Source organism: Chiroxiphia lanceolata, chromosome 4, assembly GCF_009829145.1.
Source record: "Chiroxiphia lanceolata isolate bChiLan1 chromosome 4, bChiLan1.pri, whole genome shotgun sequence".
Lineage (NCBI taxonomy): Eukaryota > Metazoa > Chordata > Aves > Passeriformes > Pipridae > Chiroxiphia > Chiroxiphia lanceolata.
Genome location: NC_045640.1, coordinates 44,266,730 through 44,291,566, shown reverse-complemented (window position 1 = coordinate 44,291,566; position 24,837 = coordinate 44,266,730). Strand labels below are relative to the sequence as shown.

The 24,837-nt window shown below is 38.2% G+C and overlaps 1 protein-coding gene across 1 annotated transcript in view; it reads left to right on the top strand.

Moving 5' to 3' along the window:
• The first annotated feature begins 266 nt into the window (after positions 1-266).
• Positions 267-24,837, top strand: part of GUCY1A1 (guanylate cyclase 1 soluble subunit alpha 1) — a 34,823-nt gene continuing 10,252 nt past the window's right edge. Inside the window, exons 1-3 of the mRNA XM_032686386.1 lie at positions 267-412; positions 21,429-21,845; positions 23,549-23,610. Of these exons, the coding sequence (XP_032542277.1) occupies positions 21,597-21,845; positions 23,549-23,610 (311 nt within the window). The 5' untranslated portion in view covers positions 267-412; positions 21,429-21,596. The remainder of the gene's footprint in view (positions 413-21,428; positions 21,846-23,548; positions 23,611-24,837) is intronic.

Below are 24,837 nucleotides of genomic sequence, written 5' to 3'. Positions count from 1 at the left end.
AGCCGCTGACTAAAGCTCCCGACTCTGCGCAAAATGACATTTCTCGACATCTAAACCCGCGCGGTGCCGCACGACGGCGGGGCACTCCCGGGACACCCCGGGGGCGTCGGTGCCGTGACCGCAGCCCCGCGGGAGCCCCGCACCTCCGGGCAGCGCTGCGGCGGCGCTCGGCGGGGCGGGCGCGGCTCCCCCGGCCCTGCCCAACCCGGCCCGGGGCCATCGCACCGCCCCCCGGCCGCCGCCCCCGCCCCGCCGCCGCCCTGATTGGGCCCGCGGGGAGGCCCCTCCCGCCGGGCCCCTCCGCCGCCGCGCCCGCTCCCCAAATACACCTTGGCGGCGCCGGGGAGCGGCAGCGGCGCCTGCCCAGAGCCCCTCGGTGGGGTTTGCGTGGCCGCGGCACCCCCGCGACATGGTGAGTGAGTGAGGGAGAGAGTGAGGGAGCCTCGCCCGGGGCGCGGAGCGCGGCGGAGCGGGGCGGCGGGGACCCTGGACAGCGCTGGGACGGGGCGCCCCCGTGCCCGCGGGGCTCTCGGGGCCGGGGCTGGGTCTGGATCTGGAGCTGGGTCTGGGTCTGGGTCTCTCCCCCGGCCGTGGTCGAGTCTGAGCCCCGGGATCGGGCGGGGGCTGGCGGGAAGCCCCTCTCCCCTCCCCATCCCGAGCCCCGCTTGCACCGTACCCCGAGCCAAATATGGTTGTAGGCGAAATCCGCGTGGATTAGGGGCTGGAAGCGCCCGAGGAGCTCGGTGAAGGCTCCGGCCACGAGGGGTACCCCGGCAGCCTTTGTGCTTTGTGAGGCTTTCTAAGAATTCGCGAACTACTGATGCCCGTCAAGCTAATTGAACCCATTCAGGCTGGTGTTACTGCGTTAAGCTTAGGTAAGGTTTCTTGTCTGGTTTTCAGAGTAATTCATATGATTGGAGCTCACGAATTAGACACAAACCTGGTATTTCATCACATACCTGATGTTCTAACAATAACTTCATTTTTGCATTTGCTATTCCAATTTTTTTTTCCCTAGGAAGAATAAATGAACCCCCAAACTGTGTTGCATTCATTATGATTAACAGTTTTTCACTCAAGTCTCTTAGCTCCCCTGTTATTTCTATTTTTCAAAATTTTAGGCTCGTAATTCTTTTTCTGAGTGAGTAGGGTTGTTTCTGTGGCTAAAGTTCAGCGACCATTACTAGCCTAGGCCTAGTAGTCCCTTTATAAAATCATCACTATCTATAATCATTAGACACTTGAAAAGTTTTTGTCTCATGTGTAAAGGAGTGCTTTTATACATCTTATGTCCTCTCTCAAGCTTGATCTAATGCTGCTTCTAAAATGGCTCTGTTTTCAGAGCTGGCTACTTATTCTGTGGATGTAGTAAGATGGCTTTCAAAATTTGAAGGATGAATTAACAAGGAAAAGTCCTAAGCAAGGATGCAGTGTTTCTGTAATGCTGTATTTGGGCTACTCACTTTCACTGGACTACAGGTTACACTGTGCTGCATGTGGGTTGGCCTAAAAAGAAATGGTAAGACATTTGCTAGTTGGAATACTAGTAGGAAAAAGGAAATTTTATTCACTCAGATTTTCCATTATGAAGTCTCGGAATACAGAGCTACAGAAAAATGTAACAGAGGAATTTTTCATAACAAGTGTAAGAGTTTAATTATATTTCTATGAATAGAACAAAGTGTTATACTTATTTGGAAATGGTCTAATCTTAGGGTTTTTTCTAAGACAAAACTCCCAAGGGTGCCACTCCCTTTTCTTATAGTTAGAATTAAGATGATTTGTTTCCAAACTACAGAAAGTAGTCACAAGGAATCATACACTTTAAATCATATAAATGGGTCTACTGCTTTTCTAGGGTCAGGAACAAAAGGTGGTGACAGCCTGTGCTGGGAAGAGATTCCAGTAACAGACTATTTTACACAATTAATCAGAGAAAATAAGCAAGTTAAACGACTGGAGAATGTGTGTGAATGTGTTACAAATGTTCTCTTAATTGTAGAGAAGTTTCTTGCTTGGACTGTGTTGCTCTGGGGTGCTACATATGGCCATACATTCTGCAGCTCTGATGACTGTTCTCTTTGTTTTACCAGTAGCAAGAACCTTAAATGAGGAATACTGTAGCCGTGATACAAAAACTTTATGCTCCTCATTCTCAAAAGAGAAATAAATTTGCTGAAATCATGCTGCTCTAAAGCAGGGAGGAAAAGTATGGAAGGAGAAAGAAGGGAAGCACATAGAGATTTCTGATTGCATTTTTTTTCCTGTGGAATTATGTAGCGTGCAGCTATTTTGAGTTATGACAGTGCAAGACCGTGAGGTGAACATCAGAGGAGAAGGTAAGGAAGTTAGTTCTACAGTGGGGTTTTTTTACCCTTTTTTGACATCAATAAAATGTCTCACCATCCCTTCTCCCACTTGTTCACTTGCTGAGTACTCAAATTATTCAAGTTTTTAATGAACCATTAAAAATGAGAAGTCAAAGTTAGTGTCCATAAAAGTAAGGACTAAAGTCATATATATTTCTCTTATACTGATTAATGCTTTCTTTAAAAAATCTGTCTTTAGCCTTCTATGACAGTCTGTTTCAAAACAGATCCCACAGTGAAATCAAAGCATAAGTAAGAGTCGATAATAAAATCTAATATGCCAAATATCAGTAGCAGTCAAAACCTCATTTTGTCATGCCATAAAAGATAAAGTATCACAGCTACTATGAATATGAATGCCATCTGTTTGAAATTCTCAAAAGAAAATACCGAGACTCAAAATAAGAAATCCAAAAAGCCAAGGTAGAGATTTTAGCAAATGCAGTTGTTTTCCTTTTAACCGAAATGAGTTGTTCAACAAAAGATGTTATAAATTGTATCTTAACTTAAAAAAACCCCAGAAACTCAAAATCAAGCACCTCAGTTAACTAAGGGAGCAGATGCAACATTCTAAATTATCCACAAGGACATATGTATTAGAAGGTATTGGCTGTATTCTGTATCTACTTTGTAGACAAGCAAGAAGTTTCATTTTTTTTTCATAAAACTCACTCATTTAAGAAAAGTTCAGTACAGGTAAAAAGAAATATTTTAAAATATTTATTGGAAACTACAGGACGTGCTTTAAGGAATTTTATTGTAATGTTTAGAAATCATTACATCTCAGTTTGCACATTTTATTAGCATATGAAATTTGAGCCATTGGAGAGCTGCCATTAGGGTTTCTTTGTTGGAATTCCTTGCACATTTTTTACTATTTACTTTCTGAAGATCTTTACTGTCTATGTGTTTATTAAAATTTACTGCATTTATGTAGATGTTTAGCATTGCAATTAAAATTTTTAGCATTTGAAATTTAAATTAGGCCAGATCTCACATTTGGCATTACTTTGAGTATTCTTTTTAGCATGTTTTCAGCATCTGGGATATGGTTGTAATATATATGATGTATATTCAGCATGTCTCTCATGAATAGTTGTACGACGAGTAGAGATTCAAGTTTATCACGAAACAGCTGGGATTTTTTTACATCAGTTCAGGGCATAGGTCTTTTTTCAAGAAAGCATTACTGCTCAGGGCAGAATGTTAGTATCTATTTAATATTAAAATTACAATAGGATTTAAGCACATGCTTCAATTGACTAGGGCTTCTAGCTACGGCATAAACAACAAATACACTTTTTGTAATAAAGGCAGCAAAATTTGCTAGAAACAGCAAATTTTTATAAGGTTTTTGCTTATAAATTCACCTGCTATAATACAATTGAAAAGACCATATAAATGTCTCTAATGAAGCCTTTTGTAACATAGTTATTGATTGCTGCTCCTTTAGTAGTATACTGTTCTTCCACTTTTTTGGTTGTCCTACTCAGGTGATAACCAGTCCTAGGTCAATGCTAGTGTTTCCATGTCATTTTGGCTCCTCGTTTATAGCCTGTATCTTACCACACAGGATAATTACTTATTTTTGGAGATGTGGAGTCTGGAGCAAGCTGACATCCACTCCCTTTTCATAGGAATGCAGGTTTCTCTGCTCTCAGTTGTTCTGCTGCTTCATGACCTAAGTCAGAGCAAATATGTTCTCTAGGGATTAATTTTACGTCACCACAGAGAGTCCTCATCATGTCCTGTTCATTGATTCAGAACCCAAGCACATATATGAGCTTTAGGGCTTCCACAGTCTTAAAGCAAATCTTACCCTACCAGAGCACAGTATTTTGGGATATTCACTTCCACTTAGTTTTCATTCATATTTCCTAATACATGGTAGTTTTGTTAAGTGGAATCATGCCCTTGCTAAGAGTATTACTGCTTTCAGATTTAATTGTGATGTATTTTAACTGACATTCTCATTTGGTTCAAATGCCCACTTCCACGGTTCAGACCCTCACTGCTGCTTGAACTTGGCAGTATTGTGGTAGCCATTATTCTTGATTTTACTGCTCTGACTCTTTAAATTAGTTCCTTTGTATTACTTAAAGTCAATTTGTGAATTGATTTTCTTCTTGCATATTCACACTAGAAGCAGCTGTTGCAAGAGGATGGTGCCCTGCTAGTAGAAGTACTCAAACGAGCCCCCTTCTCGTGCAAGTCAGCAGCAGTAGGCTAATTTCTTACAGGCAGAACACTAAGCCTAGATGACAACCAAGCTGTGACCTTATGTGTTATTTCTGGGAGGGTATTTCTTTCATGAGACCCCCTGTCTGTACCTCCTGTGTATATGTATCTACCTGAATGTGAACAGAATGCTGTACTGTCCTTGCTTGAGTGACAAGGCTGCTTTTTCTCTGCCCTAAGGAAAGGGGAAAAACGCCTGGAGACTTGCACAGAGCTGTCTAAAACCCTCCCTTGGGACAGTTTGGCTATGCCTTGCACTTTACGCATGGCTATGCCCATTGATTGTTTCAGCTAAGTCCATATAGAAAATAGGTCAGCCATGCAGTGGCTCAGGAAGAGAGCTTTAATTGTGTGGTTGCAATCTAGAAACAGGATGGTGTGCATCATCGTGGAGGAGACTGGAACCACTTCCAAAAATGCTATCAAGCATTGTGGAATCTAGCCCTTAGAAAGCTATTTGTGTTAGAGAGTCTCAGGGAATATCCCATGCAAGTTATCCAATTGCTTCAGTGTGAATAAAGTAAAAATTTCTTGCTAGAAGGCAATGTGCTGAAATTCTTCAATCATTTTCCCCTCCACAAATGGAAATTGAAAGAAACATACATTTATGAAGTGAATATTTTCTTTAGCCTCATTCTGAGGTATTCAGAACAAAATTTGTTTCATGCTTTTGGGGAAAATATATTTTGTTAGGATCCTCTTGGTGTAATTCTAGAATGTTATTGATTCCAGAGAGTGCAGTTACACTTAGGTTTCTGTGATGCCACATACAGTAGTTGCTGCTAAACTCTCTACTTTTAATGAATAATAGCACAGATATTTTTGAAACCCCAGAAAAAGGTTTCTCTAAAATATATTGTTGTGTAGTGAGGACTGCCTTTCTAATGCTGACCAAGGTAAACGTGTGTTTAATTTCATTTTAACCTTGCATTTCACTTGGCACTTGATACAGATGGAGACTGACAAAAGTTTTTCAGGGAAAGCCAATTTCCCTCCTCGGCAAATACAGAAACTCTTCACGCGTGAAAGAGCACTAGTAAAAGCCTGAATACAACAGAGGAACACCTCAGCAAGATTTCTAGTTTGTTACTTGAAAAAATTGGGATTTTGCATTAGCTCATAATTATTTCTGTTTTGAAAACACAAGACAATATACTCAGGTGGTGTCTTCTGGTTAATAGGGGGGGGCGTCTGCTTACATTAATAGCTGTGTCCCTCCCTAGCCCTGACTGCAGGCACCCTGGAGCCTAAAATACCCATTGCAGTTCCTGTTTTAAATAGAACTGCTAAAAATGGCAAAATTTCCATGTCTTTGGAGAAAACATGCATCCATCTGACTTTAAATTTAATTTTTTTTTTCTTTTTGCCAAAATTGTCTTCATAGTTGTCTCTTTGCACTGGCAAGCTGAGAATGCAAAACCACTTGCCTTTATGATGAGAAAAATATTTGGTGGACTGATTAAACTGTTGAAATTTTGGTGAGAATAGAGCCATTAGTCCACAGAAATCACAAGGCATAGAGGTAGGATTTTAGAATTTCTACATGGGAGGAATGGTATGAAGGGAAGAATAGTCTTGTGGCTTAAGTAACTTAGCAAGGCTTTTGGTCAATGGGGAGCTGATTTTTTTTCTCAAAAACTTCAGGAAATTAAATTAAATGCTCAAATTAATTAAATGCTTATTTTGATGCAGTTAAAGGTTCCCAAACAGGTTGCATGATATTAATAAAACCAACCAAGGGGAAATGCCTTTCCTTTGAACAATTATGAACCTTCAGAAATGAGAGAGTGACATTAAACCTGCTGTGTGTTAGCCATGAAGATTTAGGGTGAGGTCACCTTCCTTGTTCTGCTTTTATATATAGCACCTGCACCCTTTTATGAATTCTATCTGTAAAATCTATTTGAATTTTACTTGTGTGCAAGTGTTTTGATCCCATCTTTAGTCTTAAAATCTGGCTGCAAATTTTTATAAGATTTGACCTGATTTTTATAAATCACTCAGATCTACTAACTGGCCAAAAAACTTGTGCAATCTCATAACTTGTGTTATGAGGTCTGGATGCACTTCTTAGCTCAGCTGCAGTCCTTCTTTTGTGATCTTCAGATGCCTTATTTCCCCACCTATAAAAGAGACATCATTATGCCTCCTTTCATATCTCGCTTTTTCTGTCTTAGCCAGTCAGAGGGCAAACCCTTCAGGTCAGACATCGTCTTTTGGTGTATATTCCTGTATGGCCCTGATATTAATTTGAGCCTTCTGGGTTAAAATAAGCAAGTAACAGACCTAACAACAGCAACAGAGAAAGAGCAAGAATGCAAGATAACAGTGGCACAATTTCTCTGCTAAGCAACCTGCCCAGGGATGAACTCACCAGACAAAAGGTTAAATACCAGTATTTGAGTGTAATCCTCTGTAGGGATTTTCACTTGTTGACCAAGTATTGATCCCACTGACTGAATGGTGACTTTCTTGAATGTTAAAAGGTAATGAAATATTTCCTTCTGCAGACAAAAACATTTGGTTGTGTTGTGTCAACGAAACAGCACAGAGGAGGCCAGTCTTCCAATGGCGAGTTAGGCATGGCGTGCAAAACATTTTAACAGGCTCACAACGTTTGTAGTATGACACTGAAAATCTGCAGCTGATCTGAAGACTAGTATCAACTTCGATCAGCTCCACACTTACTCTGCATGTCACATGCTCCAGATCTGTGGGAGATACAGCACGATAGCAATAATCTGTGGAAAAAGTAATTGACCAGAACAGTAGTAAATTTTAGAACCCACAGAGGCAAGGCCAGGCAAAGTTCAAAGTGTGCAGCTATACCATGCATGAGATAGAGGTGGACATCACGACAGTGACTATTCTGTTAGATTAGAGAGGTGCACTAGCAAATACAAGTAAAAAGTGTTTTTAACAGTTGCTTAATATAGGAAATGTCATTTCATTATATTTTCCTTCGAGTTTCTCTTTGAAAATTATTTGCAGTTCTAAGTACTACTAAATTCTAAGCAAAAATGGGTTTAAATGATAAATAGAGGGGAATTAAAAGGTAAAGGTATCTTTTCAAATAGGCTTTGAAGCGATGAAGAACAAGGAATACTGATGGAATACAGAATTGTGATTTACCCATAGCAAAAGCTAAAACAGAGCATCTATCCCTGCCCATATTGTGGGCAGAATTTTGTTAGCACTAAATTAGAATAGGTTAAAAATAAAATAAGAAACTGCAACGAGAGTAGTAGTGGCAGAAACGCATCTAATGGGGATGATGTATTTAAAAAAAATAGTTGGATTTTATTGCCACTGCTGTAATTTACTGTATTATAAATGGCTGATCTATCTAATGCTGGAATAAATATGCCAAAAAAGGCAGTTATATGTTTTATATAAAAAAAAGACTCACTGTTTTCTTTCCCAACTGTTACACACTACAATAATGGAAAACACTAACAATCTTAAGTATAATATTAATAAATGCATTCAGATCTTTAACGCTAAACTTAGGTTTGGTACTCTGTCTTTTAGCAAAGAAGCTGCATTACTTAGGAATGCAATCCTAATGTCAGTTTAATATAGTATGGGCAGTGTGGGATTTAGATGCCCGTTATAAACAGAGTTGAAAACCCAGAGCAAAGGTTTACAACATGACTATGCTGCAAAGACACTTGTGATACTGTGATAACTTAATTTCTCCATTGTCATAAGATACTTGTAAAGTTAGTGCTTGTGTCTTGTTAGAACTTGCCAGGTACAAGTACTTAAAACAAATGTTTTGTATTTTCCACAGCACCTAGACTGTAAGCAGAAATGTCAAATGTTTCTGACCCCATGTAAAGGAAGACATACACAGTGCAGCAGTCATTTTCCTCTGTTTGTTTTTACCTGCTGAGAGTGCACACTTAGCAAGATTCATGGTGCTTATGAATGCTCTAGAATGCCAAAATGCTTAAAAATATTGTCTTCATCTTGGCAGGAAATTCTTCATGAAGGAGATACTACCTTTTGTTATCCTTAAACTTAGGTCTCTGGTTTATATCCTCTAGGAACTCATGCATCTCATTCCTTCCCTCTGCCCCAGCTATACATGTGGTTTCTCATCTTTTACCCCCTAGAAGAAGGGGAAACTTGCTATGTAGATCCTCTTTCTGTGCACATAAACAAGCACAGATGTGGAACCTATTATTTGTTACATGATTTCTTTTTTTAAGGGCCCAGACAACAAAAAATCTTTCCAGTCAAAGGAGCATATCTTTTCAGGGTAATATTTAAATAACATTCAAAACCTATTTGAAGTACTCCCTGAGTATAGATGCACCAGTATGCAACACAGAAAGTTGGAGACAACCTGTTATCTGCTCCGTTTTTTAAATGAACGTGGTTTCTTAATATAATGAAAAAAACAAGTGTTCAGTGGTGGATTTCCATTTTACAGATTTAGAAAACAGCACATGCAGAGTGGTTGTTCTTTGACTTTGGTGGGAAATAGCACTTGAAGGACCTTTGGTGTGGGGCAGCCTCTACACTAAAAGTGAGTGTTATGGCATCTGGGTGGCTGAAGTGTTGAGACAAAGAAGTTTATCAAATACATTTGACTTTAGTTTGGATTCTTAACAAAGTAAATGACCCCAGATGACCCCATTGCTACTTCTGTTTAGCTGTCATTCCCATTTGGAGCTCTGTCCTCCAGAGCGAGACTCTCAAGCTGTATTCTCTGCTCATTTTGCCTGAGGACTGAAGCCCAAAGCCTCCCAGCACCGAAGCATAAATTGTCACACCTTGAACTGTGTGCCCTTACAGTTCCTTATGTCTGTGGTGGCACAGTGGGAGGAAGGTCTGGCTTGTGGTTAATGGTGATTGCTGACACTAGTGCACTTCCATGCTGCCTCACTGGAATGCAGGTCAGGGCCTTCAAGGAAGCCAGGTAACTAGTTCTTCCATCCTGGGATCTCAGATACATGTGCAGCACTGGCTGGTGTTTTAGAAGGCCTGATGGAGAGGGAAGAGACTTTCCTTATAGACATATTATAAAGGAAAAGTGAAATATATTTTAAAAAGAAGATGTAAAACTTTGAAATCTTAAATCAGGAGCAATGGGCATCTGGCCTTTAAGTTACAAATTGACACCACTTTAAACAAAATTCTAGAAAATAATATAGGAAATGTCCATGTTTGGGAAGTTTTTAGTTCTTTATTAACACAATGGAATAAAACAAGATATGTCATTCCCAGCCTCCTAAGAGATGCTAGTGAGGCAAACCACTGAAACTAGAAATTGGATCTTGACAGCCAAATCAGGGTGATAAACATGTATCCTTTCTTAAAGAGTAATATATAATCAACAGAGTTGGTTGAAACCCAAAAAACACAGCCACAAAAAAGTTCCCCTAAAATCTAACATGATGCTGGAAAGCTCCTTGAAATTATCATTTAAGCATGTTCTATAGACTATAATAACGATTACAAAAAAATTATTTGCATAAGCACCTACCAATCTTTAGTGGATTTGTAGTAGAGGAAAAGAAATTTATCAGTAAGGAACTGCCCATTACAAATAGTTTTGTTCTATTGCCCACAATTTCCTTATTTCTTATGTATTTTTTAATCCTCATGACTTTCTATAGGCTTCCTTCTCTACTTTGTTGTTTTTTCATCCTTGCTCCTTTATCCTGTCTGTATCTCCCTTCTCTCCTTTTTATCTCTCACTTAATAAAGAACAACAGATATTGCAAAATAAATTAGAAAAAAAAAGAAAATCTATGCCGTCTGAGAAATGGAGCAAAGCTTTGATCTTTCAGACTTTGGTAAGAATCCTGTGATAATATTGTTGCAACCAATGCAGTTATACAGGTTTTAAGATGAAGAATCGTGGATAATTCTAGGTACCCTGCCTAGAATAACTGCAGAAAGATTACCCCATGGTTCAAACAATGCACAAAGTTCAGGTTCAGTAGCACAGAAGCACGTTAGTTCAAATCACAAGCATATTTTTTTGTAGGAGTTTCTAATATGATTCCAGTCTTTTGAAAAAACCAAGTCCTGTGGCAAAATCATCTAACTTATTTTATGGAAAAATTATCTGTATTTACCCAATGAGAGAAAGACCCAAGGGCCTTGTGCAAAAAGTGAATTTGTGAGAAGAGTAGCAGAGGAACGCTTATGGTTAAAATACATTTACTTTATCTCAATATTTAAACCCTGAATTTGTACCTCAGATTAGAGGCTAGTGATTGGTATATCTGATCGGTTTCTGCACCATTTTTTATTAACCTGTTCTTGGATTTCCCTTTCTCCATATCTCTTAATCCGTTTAATTTCTGTTTATCTGAAACACCTGCCACAGAAATCAGTGAATTTCAGTGGAATTTACATGAATTTCAAGCCAGGGATCTGTTTCTGTGGCAGTCTGTGCCTGGCACTCTGGCACAAAAATATCCAGAACTGAAACAGATACTAGAGTTTCAAAGAAGCTGGATGACATTATTTTTATTTTTGTGGGATTTGAATATTCAGCTTTGATATTGTTACGAGAAACTGCAATTCAACAGCTAATGCACTTGAATCAGTATAATGTATGGTTTGAAACATCCTAAATCTTTCTAAATGAATCTGTTATAACTGGGGGAGCAGCGCTGACCAAGGTTTCGACTATTTGATATTTTTTAGCTATAAGGATGTATCTTTTCTTTGTTGTTTAGCACTACTGAAGGTTTGGTAAAGTAGCATTACCTGCCATTTATTTTCCTTTGTGTCATAATCGATACCTCAAAGATCCTCTGATTTTCACTGCATATGCTATTAAAACAAGAAGCTACATTTCAACAATGACTTAAGAAGTTTCTTTATAAAGGATCTCACATTTCTAGATCTGAATAACCTGCTATAGTCTGTCCAATACATTCCTTTTGGTTTTAGATAGATATGTCAAAGCTGAATCTCCCATAAATATTTTCAGCTTACTTTTCCACAGGGCCACATTTTCACCTCGCTCTTTATATAAAACTGCCACCAAGGCTAAGGGAAAGTTATTACAGAATAAGTGGTGAACATGGCAGTAACCTCTGAGTTAATTTTGCACTCCTTCTCCCTCCTGCTGTCATTTGCATGTGCTGACTTTTCCTCTGCAAAAGTAATCCGAGAAACACTCTGTGCAATTTGATTTCTTTCAAATGCTTAAAAGAAGAGTAGAATGAATGTAACGGAAGGATTTGAAAGATCAGTAGCTGTGATAACTTCAGCAATTGCACTGGAGACAATAACAAGCATCACAGATTGAACATTTGACAGGAAGCCAAAATCTGCCTCTTGATTTATTTAATTTTTCGTTTTGTTACACAAGTGGTATACACCAATAGCGGGCTAATGTTAGTTATTAAGTGTGTATTTGTTGTGATTAATTAACAAGATTAATTTCTCTTAATACCACATGTGTAAGCTCAGTATTTCATAAAATCTCTCATCTTTACTTTGCTTCATCATTTTAGTGAAAAAAGAAGCCCGCGTTTTTAAAGTCAATATAAATTCACATATTCACCTAGCTTTCTCTGCTTTAAATGCATATCTGCTATATTTTCCAGAAGAGAATTAGTAGGAAACTAAACAATAAACTCAAATTGGTATTGTAATGTATTTCTAGAGCATTCAATCTCACAGGATGTGCTGATAACATTTGAAACTGTGCTTTTCAAAGCTAAGATCCACTGCTTTTGTGCACTCAAATCTTTAGGCAACAAACTGTTGCCTAAAAGACCAAGGAGAAAAAAAGACTCCAGGCCAGTTTAGGAAGAGATAAGATAAGGGAGCAGAAGCTTTAATAAGCCTCCAGGCCACAGGAATACAAACCACCACGTGTGTGTTCTGACACAGGTGCTATGATTTTATAATGATGTCCATCCAGTCCCCAATGATGTCCATCCAATCCCCGTTCCACCACCCCCCGGTTCTGCCCCATTCCGCTCTTTGGCACACCCCTTCGAGAATTGAGTCTGAGGGAGTTTGGAACCCCTCTTTCATCATCTTCATCCTCCTCTCATCACATGGAGTCCTTGGAGGCCCTCCAAAGTTCTGGGCTTGAAGGTCACTTTTGCCCGTGTTTACATCTTCGGGTGCAGATGTTAAGGTGTTTTCTGCAATTCCACCTTGAAAAGAAGACTAAACAGCTAAAAGAATTTTGAGAGATTGATATGGGATAGGGTTTGGTATGTGCCACCATTAAGCTACTGCCGTTAACTTTTACTGGAAAATACTGGTAAGAGATATAATACAGTGAGACAGTTAAAGAATGCATGTTAATTATGCTGGTAGAGACCTCAGTGTGAAAATGATATCTGAGTTATGTGCTGCTGTAGTTACTTCTACTGGAAATATCTTTTTTAGAAGAGCAGATTTTTTAAAGAGGTGGGCTATGAATAACTGTATCTGCCTGTACCATTGTGTGGAAAATGACAGGCCAATCAGTAAAATAAAAAAGGAAGGTACTAATTTACAGTGCACATGGCTAAATCAGCAATTTCAATTAATTTTAAACCTGTTTTGTAGCAGAAACCATCTGTAGGCATTTAATCAAAAAGGAAGGTGCCTTCTAGTCCTGCTCTGCAAATACCATGGAAGAGAACAATTGGGAAAGTAGCTGATTTCTCTACTTCTTCAGAGCTGCTTTTTTTTTTTTTTTTTTTGCCATGGGATCTACCTAAAGCAGAATCAGTAGCTGCATGATGGCTGTGAAAACACTCCTTTCAGCCATCTATTCTGGTTGAATGCAGATCTTCAATCAATATATTTTTCAGAAAAGTTACGAGGACATGACCTCGCTGCTGCAGGAAAATGAACCATTTTCACTAATTACAAGTTCCTATTATTGCCTTCCCATGTATAGTTTTTAACCTTTCTAGAATCTCAAACGACCTCAGTTCTGTGATTGCCATCACATCTGCACATCTAGCAAAATCAAAAAAGCCAAGGTCATATTTTGGTTCAGAAATAAGAAAACATGCAAATCAGTATTTTAGTGACAGCAGTCACAGACCTGTTAGTTTTAATCCTATTCCTGCTATATCCAGAAACATGCTGCTGACTTCAATGGGAGTTGGCATGAGTGCCGAACTATGAATAAATATGAAAGGTAGTTGTCAGCGATTTTCAGTGTGAAAATGATTTTGTAGACATTGTAAACAGAAGTGACAGGTGGCAAATACCCAGTCAGAAAACTCTGCAATTGAATTCTGCTAATGAAACACTTTACTTTCTACAGACCTAGTTTTCAGACACTTCTCTAAGATCTATAGAGTTCAGGGAAACTTTTAGTACTTTTATTTATAATACTACTAGTACTTTTATTTATAAAACTTGCTGTTCATTATAATTTAAAGCTGTGAACACAAAGGGAATATTTAACCATATGCACTGTCATTAGACACTGCAGTCAATGTTTTATATTGCTCTACAATGCTCCAACGTATTTGGGAAAATAATAACAATATTGATGTTTATGCAAACCTAAGTGTCAGTTGTGTAAACAGTTACCCACATCAACGTCAGTTAGATCAGTACGTGCATATGCGTCTTTGAAGAAGTAGGAGAATTTTTCTGTCATCTCTAAAGATGCTTCACAGTTAATCCAGACCACGATTCTCAAGTGAGAAGTTTCTTCATGCATTAGAAATTTGGAATTTTTAAGCAGTTAATTGTTTAATTTATTACAGAAGATGCATGAATACTAGCTTAAGATTTCACTAATGGTATGAGATAAAAAGTTATCTTTTTGCAGCACTTGCAGGAGCTCCGTTTATTTTTATCACAAAATAATTACAATTATTTTGTATTTTATTTGCTCCTAAAAAGCATTTTTTGATCTATGAAATAAATAAAAATCAGATTTTGCAGACATTTGAAGGTAAAGGTCCAGTTAAATGAGTAAAATTCTATGCATTTTTAAGTTTGAGAAATCGAGCTGTAAGAGTAAGTAGTTGGAAGGAATCAGTAAGCACAACTACTAACTATTACTTCATATTCTAGACCCACAGTGCTTCTCCTTTTGTAGATTGTGATTTAGATTCCGTTGGCTATCGGCAAGACTTTGATCTTTACATTTAACTCCTGCTGCCTGTCAAGAACACTGCATGTCCTCAGGACGAGTTTTAATTCTTGGAAAGAAAAAGTTTTGAAGACATAAACTGCTTTTACTTAGCTTTTCTCTTACAATTTTTGTGGAAGTATTTTACTTTCAGAGACTGAAAATGCAGATTAATCCTATATTTAGAAATATATTCCTTTAAAGTATAAGAGTAATTTCCAGGTGCTTTAGATTGGTTTTGGTTTTGATTGTCCTCACTGCAGCACTTCCTCTGTTTCAATTACCTTCCTTTTCTTCCTTACCTGGGCACCTGGATCACTCGAAATCTCGTCAGTTATGTCAGTTCAATATCAGGATTTCTCAAAAAAAATCCAAAACCAAATACAAAAATTAAATAGTGCGTTGTGGTTACATACAGCAGCTTGTTTCTAGTGTTTGTGAAGTATCTGTAGCTCTGCCTCGGGAAAAATGGCCACGAGCAGTCGGGCTCAACAGCTCCCACAGCATGAGGAGTCCGGGGTTTTCAGGGGTAGTATCTCCATCTGAGGAAGCTGCTTAGCTGATGGTGATGCTTTGGTCCATGCTTTGGACCAAGGGTGAGGGTGCACAGATGTGCCACAGCCAAGGACTGCTACTTCTGCCTAAGAGTGTGACAGGGGAAGCAGAGGATCAGGTGCTGTGAGGCTCCTGCTGGGCTTGCTATGGAGTGTTTTCGCAGATAGGTTTTGACTCACAGGAAGAGAATATTTTTCCCACGCTGTCTTCTCAGCATGCCTCCCTGTTATTTGGTTCCAGCATAGGAAAATATTTACCCTACCAAAGTACTTAATGTGATACTTAAAATGGCAAATATGTATTTTATCAGCAACATTTGGGAATCAGTCCTTCCTTTAGCTACATGCCAAAACATGGGTGTAGTAATTAAGGTTCCTCTTGTGCCTTTAATTGAAACCAGAGATGTGGCTGCAATATAGCTTTCACATCTGGAGTCTGGGCTTCTCTCAGGGGTATAGTTGGATCTAAGGATTTGTTCAGATCATTACAGGGAAATGAGTCAGTCACAAAATCAGTATAAGAAATTCAATGATACTTTAAAACTCGGGTTTTGCCCTGTCTTCAAGAACACTGGTTTCAATATTAAGGTACAGTGTTTTGTGTTATTACACAAATGCTAATATTTTAAAGCAGCAGAAATGTGTGTCTCACGATGACCTTAAATGGCAGTTTTCTATTAGGTATGACTCACTACCACTTAAAAATTTGTAAGATTTACCTACCTCCTTCAGTTACTTACATCTTGTGCTAAGGAGCAATACCCAAACAAAGTAATGCTTTGAAGGTGAGTGCACCCTGAACATGGTCAAGTTAACAATAAAGGAAGCAGCCAAAGAAAGCTTACTTATTTGTGCAGGATTTAATAAGACTATTAAATACTTACTTTAACTTCTTAAAATATTAACTTATATACTGATCTGGATTTGAACAATTTTCTCTGAGTATTTTGGAAGCCTCCTTTAAGTCCTTGGAAACAGACCAATCACTAGGGCTTTGATTCTGTTGCTACACACAGCACTTCAGATTAATAAGACAAAATTATAAAATTTAGATATTTTGCTTGTGTTTGCTGATAGGCACAACAGCTGAAGCTGCAATGACCTGCTACTGATAGAATGGGTGATGGGTCCTAAACTGTCTTGCTCTCTGCAGAAGCACACTGACTGGCAAGGGTCAAAAAGCAGTGATTTCTGAATCCCTAATTCGGAATTTAGAGCTGATTCACAGATTAGAGCTGAATGGGAATAGCAAGCCTTTGCCTTATGTAAAGGAAAGACAAGTTAACAGCTGCTTCTGTGGCGGCAATGGCTTCCACACCTCAGTGAGCATCTGCAAGTGCTGCAATCACTCTCACACTGGAGAAAGTTAGATTCAGTCAACTGTGTCTTCTGAGTGCTGCAAAACAAACTAATCTTTTTTTAATTGCTCAACATGTTCACCTAACTGATATATGATTGAAAATAAAAAAGTGACATTATATCATTATACTGTACTCTGCTTGTCATAAGAGAAAAGTATTTAATGTTGCTTCTAATTTTTGTGTCATGTCCATAAACTAAGAGTATAAACCACTTTTAGCTACTGTTGAGAACTGGTATTGCTTAATTATGATAAATGGCTGTGTTACTGTTAGGGGATTTTATGTATGATTGATTAATTGAACTGTATTTCATGACACTCTCAAGAAAGGTTTTAACAGAGGAAATATTCAGAAGCAACTAGTACAAATAAACATAAAGGAAGGCGTTTTGACTGTAAGACAAGTATAGATGTAAATATACGATGAAATGTTTGCACAAAGCATTTTGAGCACTGTTAAGTTATTCTGCAGCTATGACTATGCTATGTGAAGTCATCTTCATTTTTCTGAGTGGCACAGTGCCATGTTGTATTCAGACACCGAATAAATTTGTTGCTTGTAGTTTGATCTCACAGCAGATTATTTAATTTTAATTTTCAATTTGTTTCCCAAGGTAACTGACATCAATTAATATGGCAGAGATGGAGAATTCACATTAAACACTGCTGCTCCCCTGGGATAAGCTCTCTCAAAGCATGTTTGGAGTGAAATTAAAACCAGAAAATTTTCTCATGTTTATTTATTTTTTTTTTGATTATGGTCAGAAAATGCCTTTAAACATTAGGAAAAAACGTGAGGGCTGGCATTCCTCATTCCTGAAACATATCTGCAGATGTTTGACTTAACCTGTGATGTGTGCTATCATCTTTCTCATACCTTTTTATGGTCCATTATACTGAAATTCCTCCTATAATCTCTACACTGGGGATTCATTATCTTCTCCTATCAGACCTTTAACACCACTCTCTAATTACCGTCTGAGTGAGACAGATTTTCATATAGCACAGTAGATTTTTTTCTGAATATTAGTTACATAAAGTGCAAGATGCACTTAGGATACTAGATGCAAACTTGATGTTTTAATAAAGAAAGACCTAGACTATGCATGGAGTTTTTTTAGTATTTGAATCCTCTGAAGTGTCATGGAATTAGGTTTTCCACTTTGTTTATTTAAAGATGTGATTTAGGGGATTTCGTTGTTGCAGAGATCAGGAAGAGTTTTGAATTGATCACTGCTTGAAAATTGTTATACTATTAAATTGATAATGGTTTTGAACTGGGATCTCTGTTATCAAAGACTTAAAATGGTTTAGCAGTTAATTTTTTAAATTCAAGATTTCTCTGGAAATTTACAGCCCAAATCCAGCAAAACATGTAAGTTAGATCCATCAAAGCCATAAGTTTTTTAGCCTTTGACAATGATGCATGTATATATTTATGTTTATTTCAGTACACAGATCAGTCCAACTACAGAAAAGATGGTTCTTTTTTGCTTTTCTTTCGTAGTATAGTAATATGTGTATATAGTAATAGAGGTATATAGTGCCTTCTGAATAAAAATATTCATATATATATATAAAACAATGCTTACAGAATAAAGTATTATGGATAGTTATGTATTTGGAGTCTGGTTCTTGCTTTGAATTTTTCACTGCCTTTTTTGCTACATAGTAGTATTCAGCAATAAAAAATGAAGCATTACTGATGTCCATGCAGCAGAAACAAATGAGTTTCTTAGTAAAAACTGAAATCAGAAATATAGAATGTTATATAAACATTCTTCAGTCTCTTGTTCTTAGCATTGTGTTTATTAATTCTTAAAATAATACTTTAATTTTGATAGATGTCCCCTAGAAGCTGGCCTGACAACATTAGTATTACAGCATACTTTAAAGGGGCCTTTTCTGCCAAATATTTTTTGCAGCAGCAGATCCAATGAAAGTAGTTTCTGCCTGTTTCTCCTTTTATCCACGCCACTTGTGCTGGGTCTGCAGCACTCCTCTGCTGTGCCATTCATTCCAGCTGTTCTGCTGATAACCTGTATCAGGGAATTAGTTATTTTTAACCCCGATACAGTTGCTGTGTGACCCTAAAAGCCCTTTGGGTGTCTCAGGGGCAGAAACAAGTGGTTTGGTGCACATGCTTATTAAAGCTATAGCGCCTTTGAAAGACATAGTTGTTGTCCTATATCTGCAGAGAGAAAAATGTAATACTTAGCTGCTTCCAGAGTCACCAAAAGCTCTTGAGGATTATCTTTATAAAGTAGTATCATATGAGGATGAAAGGATCTGATTCAATAAGATACAGTCAATAGAAAATGAATGAAAGAGCCTTTTTCAGATTCTCTAACTGAAATAAATCATAGAATTGTTTAGGTTGGAAAGACCTTTAAGATCATTGAGTCTAACCATTAACCCAGCACTCCTGTCTTTACCATTAAACCATGCCTCTTAGCACCACATCTACGCATCTTTTAAATACCTCCAAGGATGATGATTCTGCCATTTCCCTGGGCAGCCTATTCCAATTCTGAATGCTCTTTCCATGAACAAATGTTTCTTAATATCCCGTCTGAACCTCTCTTGGCAAAACTTGAGGCCAGTTCTTCTTGTCCTGTCACTTGGTAACCCTCACCTCACTATACTTCCTTTCAGGTCATTGTAGAGAGCAGTAAGGTCACCCCTGAGTCTCCTTTTCTCCAGGCTAAACACTCCCAGCTTCTTCAAGCTGCCCCTCATACGACTTGTGCTCCAGACCCTTCACCATCTCCATTGTCCTTCTCTGGACACACCTCAATGTCTTTCTTGAACTAAAGGGCCCAAAATTGGACACAGGACTTGAGCTGAGTGCAGGGGAACAATCACTGCCCTGGTCTGGCTGGTCACACTACTGCTGATACAGGCCAGGATCCATTGGCCTTCATGGCCACCTGGGCACACTGCTGGCTCATGTTCGGCTGCTGTCAACCAGCACCCCCAGGTCTTTTTCCACTGTGCAATTTTCCAGCTACTCTGCCCCCAGCCTGTAGCACTGCATGGGGTTGTTTTGACCAAAGGGCAGGACCCAGCACTTGACCTTGTTGAACCTCATACCACTGCCCTCATCACATAGATCCATCCTGTCCAAATCCCCCTGCAGAGCCTTCCAGTCCTCCAGCAGATCAACACTCCTGCCCAACTTGATGCTGCCTACAAACTGACTGAGGGTGCACTCAATCCCCTCATCCAGGACATCGATAAAGACATAAAACAGGACTGTCCTCAATCCTGAGCCCTGGGGAACGTCACTACTGACCTGCCAACTGGATTTAACTCCATTCACCACCACTCTGGGCCCAGACATCTAACCAGTTTTTTTGCCTGGGAAAGAGTGTGCTTGTCCAAGCCATAAGCAGCCAGTTTCTCCAGGAGAATGTTGTGGGAAGTGGTGTCAAAGTCTTTATTTGAGTAGGGTAGACTTCATTCTTTCCCTAATCCATCAAGTGGGTCACCTTGTCATAGAATGAGATCAGGTTTTTCAGGCAGGTTTTGCCTTTCATAAACCCACGCTGGCCTGCTCCCCTGGTTGTCCTGCATGTTGCTGTGTGATGGTACTCAGGATGACCTTCTCCATGACCTTCCCTTGCACTGAGGTCAGGCTGACAGGCTGCATCCTCCTTCTAACTCTTCTTGTGGATGGACATTACCTTAGCTAATGTCCCATCAACTGGGACCTCCCCAGTTAGCCTAGTAAAGTTAGCCTGGCTGCTGGTAAATGATGGAAAATGGCTTGGTGAGCTCTTCTGCCAGTTCTCTTAGTACCCTTGGGTGCATCCCATCAGGCCCCATGGACTTGTGTGTGTCCAAGTCATGTAGCAGATCACTGATCATTTTGTCCTGGATTATGGGGGCATCATTCTGCTCTCTGTCTCTGTCTTCCACCACAGGGCCTTGGTACCCTGAGGACAACTGCTCTTGCTATTAAAAACTGAAGGAAAGAAAGCACTAAGTACCTCAGCCTTTTTCTCATCCTTTGTCACTATGTTTCCTCCTGCAGCCAATAAAGGATAGAGATTCTCCTTAGCCCTCCTATTGTTGCTGATATATTTGTAAAAATATTTTTATTGTCTTTTACAGCAGTAGTCAGATTAAGTTCTAGCTGGGCTTTGGCCCTGTAATAAACAGGGAACCCTTATAAAAATGAAAAGTGCAGCCTTTTTTTTAAATATGGTGTTCAAAAGTCATCACCTTAAAGAACATAAAAATCCTTTGATGTTTCCGAGCAACTTCAGTTATGTGGTCAAATTCCCATGATGTTAGTTGTCACCAGTCAGTTATTTTTACATAAGATGCTAACCTTTGGCTTTGGATGGTTTACTGTTGAAGTGCACATACTAACTTTAGTCATATGTGTCTCTATTCCAAAAAGGATTACAAGCATCAAGTAAATGAGATTTAAGCATCCATAACAAATGAGTTTCATTGCACTGTATCAGGTAGTTTTTAATAGCTGTTTATGAAAAATTTAAAAGGTTTTCTCATTAGAATTCTGCTGTTTCAGAAACCTCATCCGTGTGACCAAAAATATATCAGATAAAACAAGTCCTCTGCCATAATCACTCCAGTCCCCATTCATCCAAGAACTTAACTGTGCATGCAACTCTAGTTACCTGAAGCATTGAAGTCAGTAGGGGTTACATGCTTGAAAGGGCACATGAGATTAAGTGCTTTCCTGAACAAGGTCCTCAAAAAGCCATTATTTTAATGTACTTATGATAAAACTGGCATGTCATGGGAATTTAGAAGAGAAAATAAATGTTTTTAATTTTTTTCTTTTTTTTTTTGTTTTGTAGGGGCACACATTTTTTCCTGTGATGATTTATAGCTACCAATAACCTTCCACAGTGGTTGCCTTATCAACTTACTGTTCTGGCATCTTCTGGTCTTGCTAGTAAACAAAAGAGAACTATTTAAGCACAAAGCCAAGTACTCTTAATCTCAAGAGAGAGACTTCGTACAGTATGTTCTGTACAAAACTGAAAGACTTGAAGATCACAGGGGAATGTCCTTTCTCCTTACTGACTCAAGGTCACATTACTGAGGAACATGACAAGGACTGCACAGAAAACAGTTCTAGAGCAGCACTGCCCATCTGCAAAGAAGTCCATGAAAAAGATGGTCAAGCAAACCTTCCACAAAGGAAAACGAGCCGAAGTAGAGTGTACTTGCACACACTAACTGAAAGCATCTGCAAACTAATCTTTCCTGAGGTAAATAGATACTGCATAATAATAAAACTTTAATAGCATTTAATTATAAATGTTAAAAAAGCATTCTATGCCCGCCTTTATCTGTAAGCCTTTAGAAAGTTGTTTTCATTTCAAAGCTTGTGTTTTTATGTAGTTCTTCATAGTCTAAATCTTCATTTCATCTACTTCCATTCCTTTTGGATATAATTTGCCACAATCTCTTTTGTGCACACCATTCCTTCCACTGTATTTCTCTATATTTTTGCCTTATATTTGCAATCTTCCACTAATCTTTTTAATTGTTCCTTTTAAATCTGTCTATATCTGTAGCATTTTTTTTACATAGAGATACAGTTATAGAAACTCTATCTTGTTACCTAATTATGTAAATTATGGGGTCATGTCATCAATTCACCTAACTGAATCCATACTGCTAAGTGCATTAGTCATTATCACAAAAAAATTAAAATAGCTGTTTCCATCTGCTATGATGCTAACCTCCTGTCATACTATTTTTAAAAACATTATCATTTATGTTTACCACGAAGATATTCTTATGTCTCTGCTCAACTTAAATGAAAACAGGTACAGTGCAGGCTTGCTTGAGTGGAGATGAATACTATGGTTTGTCTCTGTAAAAAGAACATGAAAAATGCAGCTCCATAACATTTAACACTTGGCCTTGCCTCAAATTCTGTGGAAGGTTGAAGGAACTGACTGATATATATTGGGACTACAAATGGCAAATGGACAATTCTGTACACTCATTTAATTACAATTCCGTTATGGACATTCAGTGTACCTTATTTAAAGTGCTGGAGTTTTCTTAAGTCTGTTTGCAGATCTGGTTTTGCAGCTCTTAGTATCTATTACCCATTCACTAAACCTCTAGATAATCAATTTTTGATAAATCTGTTTTTACCTCTGCTGCATTTACACAGACAAAGTCCATCCCTTTCAACCTGTGAACCGATCTTTAAATTTATAAAGGAGAATACTTTTAATCCAAGAATGAATAAACTGTCAAAGCACCATTTCTGTGGTGTCATGATAGCTGTTTTGCTTTTCTAGTATATAGTTAGTGGGATTTTTAAGGAAGTAACTGATATTTTTTCTCTTTAAAGAGTGGTATAAATATATGCAGCTGCCTATTATATAATCATGATAGGCTAGTTCATCATCTCTGACAAAAGCTTGGCAAAGTTAAAGATATTATGATCAAGTCATATTCATTGGAACTTTGTCCAAGTATAGTAGTCTGTTCTCATGCTGATTTGGGGTCAAGACCTAAGCATCTTCCTAATCTCAGTTTTCCATAGATGGTTTTTGCTTGTTTTCTACATTTTGAATCCATGGTACTGTGGTGTTTTTTGGGGGGATGTGTAATATTAGAAAGTTGTGTTAGTTATAGTTATTTCTTAGCAGCACTGTCTTTATTGCCCCCTGAGAACCTGGAGGTAAAGAACACCACTGTATTTAAATACACAACCACTGGTGCCCATGAGCTTAGGGGCTTAATTGTAGAGATACTGGAGCTGAAGACATCAACATAAAGGAAACCCCAAACACAGAAATGACATGCTGTTTCTAATAGCAATACCATCTTAAAAAAAGATGTTCATCCCAAGGACAGCGAAGTAATTCTTCTCTGTATAAAAATGTTATTCTTATGATTAAATTTTCAGCAATGACATTTCAATCAATATACATATTTCTTTCCCCAGTTTGAAAGGCTAAATCTTGCACTTCAGAGAACACTTGCAAAACACAGAATAAAAGACACCAGGTATGTATGTGTGATGAGCTTGTGATGAGCTTGTTACTAACTTCACTGCAAAAACATTTTTCAAACAGTTCATAGGGACTGACGTGGTGACTGGGAATCAGGACTTCTGGAAACTGTTTTCAATTATCTTGTCAAATTGTTGTGTAACATTTCATGTAATGTAAGTTAGTAATGATTTATTTTATTTTAAAATATTCACAAATATTTATATCACTCACAAAGTTGACTTAATGGGCAAGTTTAGCCATTTGTACAGGGAAACGGGCAAGGACTTTGTTTAAAATGAGCGAGTGTTTTGGAGGAATTCGGAGACTGTTTAGGCATAGATGGAAAGATAGATATGGTTGTGTATGGGTCTAGCTCAGTGTTTTTAAGATCCCAAGGAAAGAGTTTTAAATACTAACAATTAGTATTATAGAAAAGAATTTGGCTTCTGATACAGTGAACAATCATATGCTCCAGATACTGACATATGTTTTCCTAAGCTCACTTGGCTTCTGGTTTCTGTTTCTGAGGAACTCAGTTTGATTTTAAGCACTCCTTAGTACTAATCCAGTATTAATCATTTGAGCCTCGTAGGGAGTGAGAATTTATTAGCATCTCACGATACACTGAATATTCAATTTATTGAATGCATGTGAAAAAATAAGCCCCTCGAGTTAAATCTCTTTTCCAAGTGAAGAAAAAAATTGAAGTTGGAAACTACACTGTTGCTCACCATGATAAGAATAGATAATTTCAATGTATCTTTTTTTAAATTATACTTGATATTTTTAAAGCACTTTACATACCAAAGACAGCTGGTCAGATGTGCATTGGAATTGCTGACTGGCTTATTGCTGTGAATGTTTGCCCTATCTCTAATTACATGTTTCTTCCTGGAGTATTGGCTTAAAACAAAAAATTACTATGATATTCTTAATGAAGTAATAGTAGAAATGTAAAACAAATCTAAATGTCTGTATTGCTTTTGCATATCTATTTTATTTCAAGTGAAGAAATTCCGAAAGCTTGTATCAGGAATTTATTGTTATATGGAGGTTAATCTATGCTACATGTCCTTCTAATAATTTTGAGTCAGACATTCAACAAACAGGTTGATGTTTATTGTCCTCAGAGAACTCAGAGGTCTGCAGTTTTGTGTCAAAAATCTGGATTACTATCAGTGAAAAAATAATTTTGAAATTCATAGTTGTTATTGGCATTTCCTCTCAAAGCAGAAATACC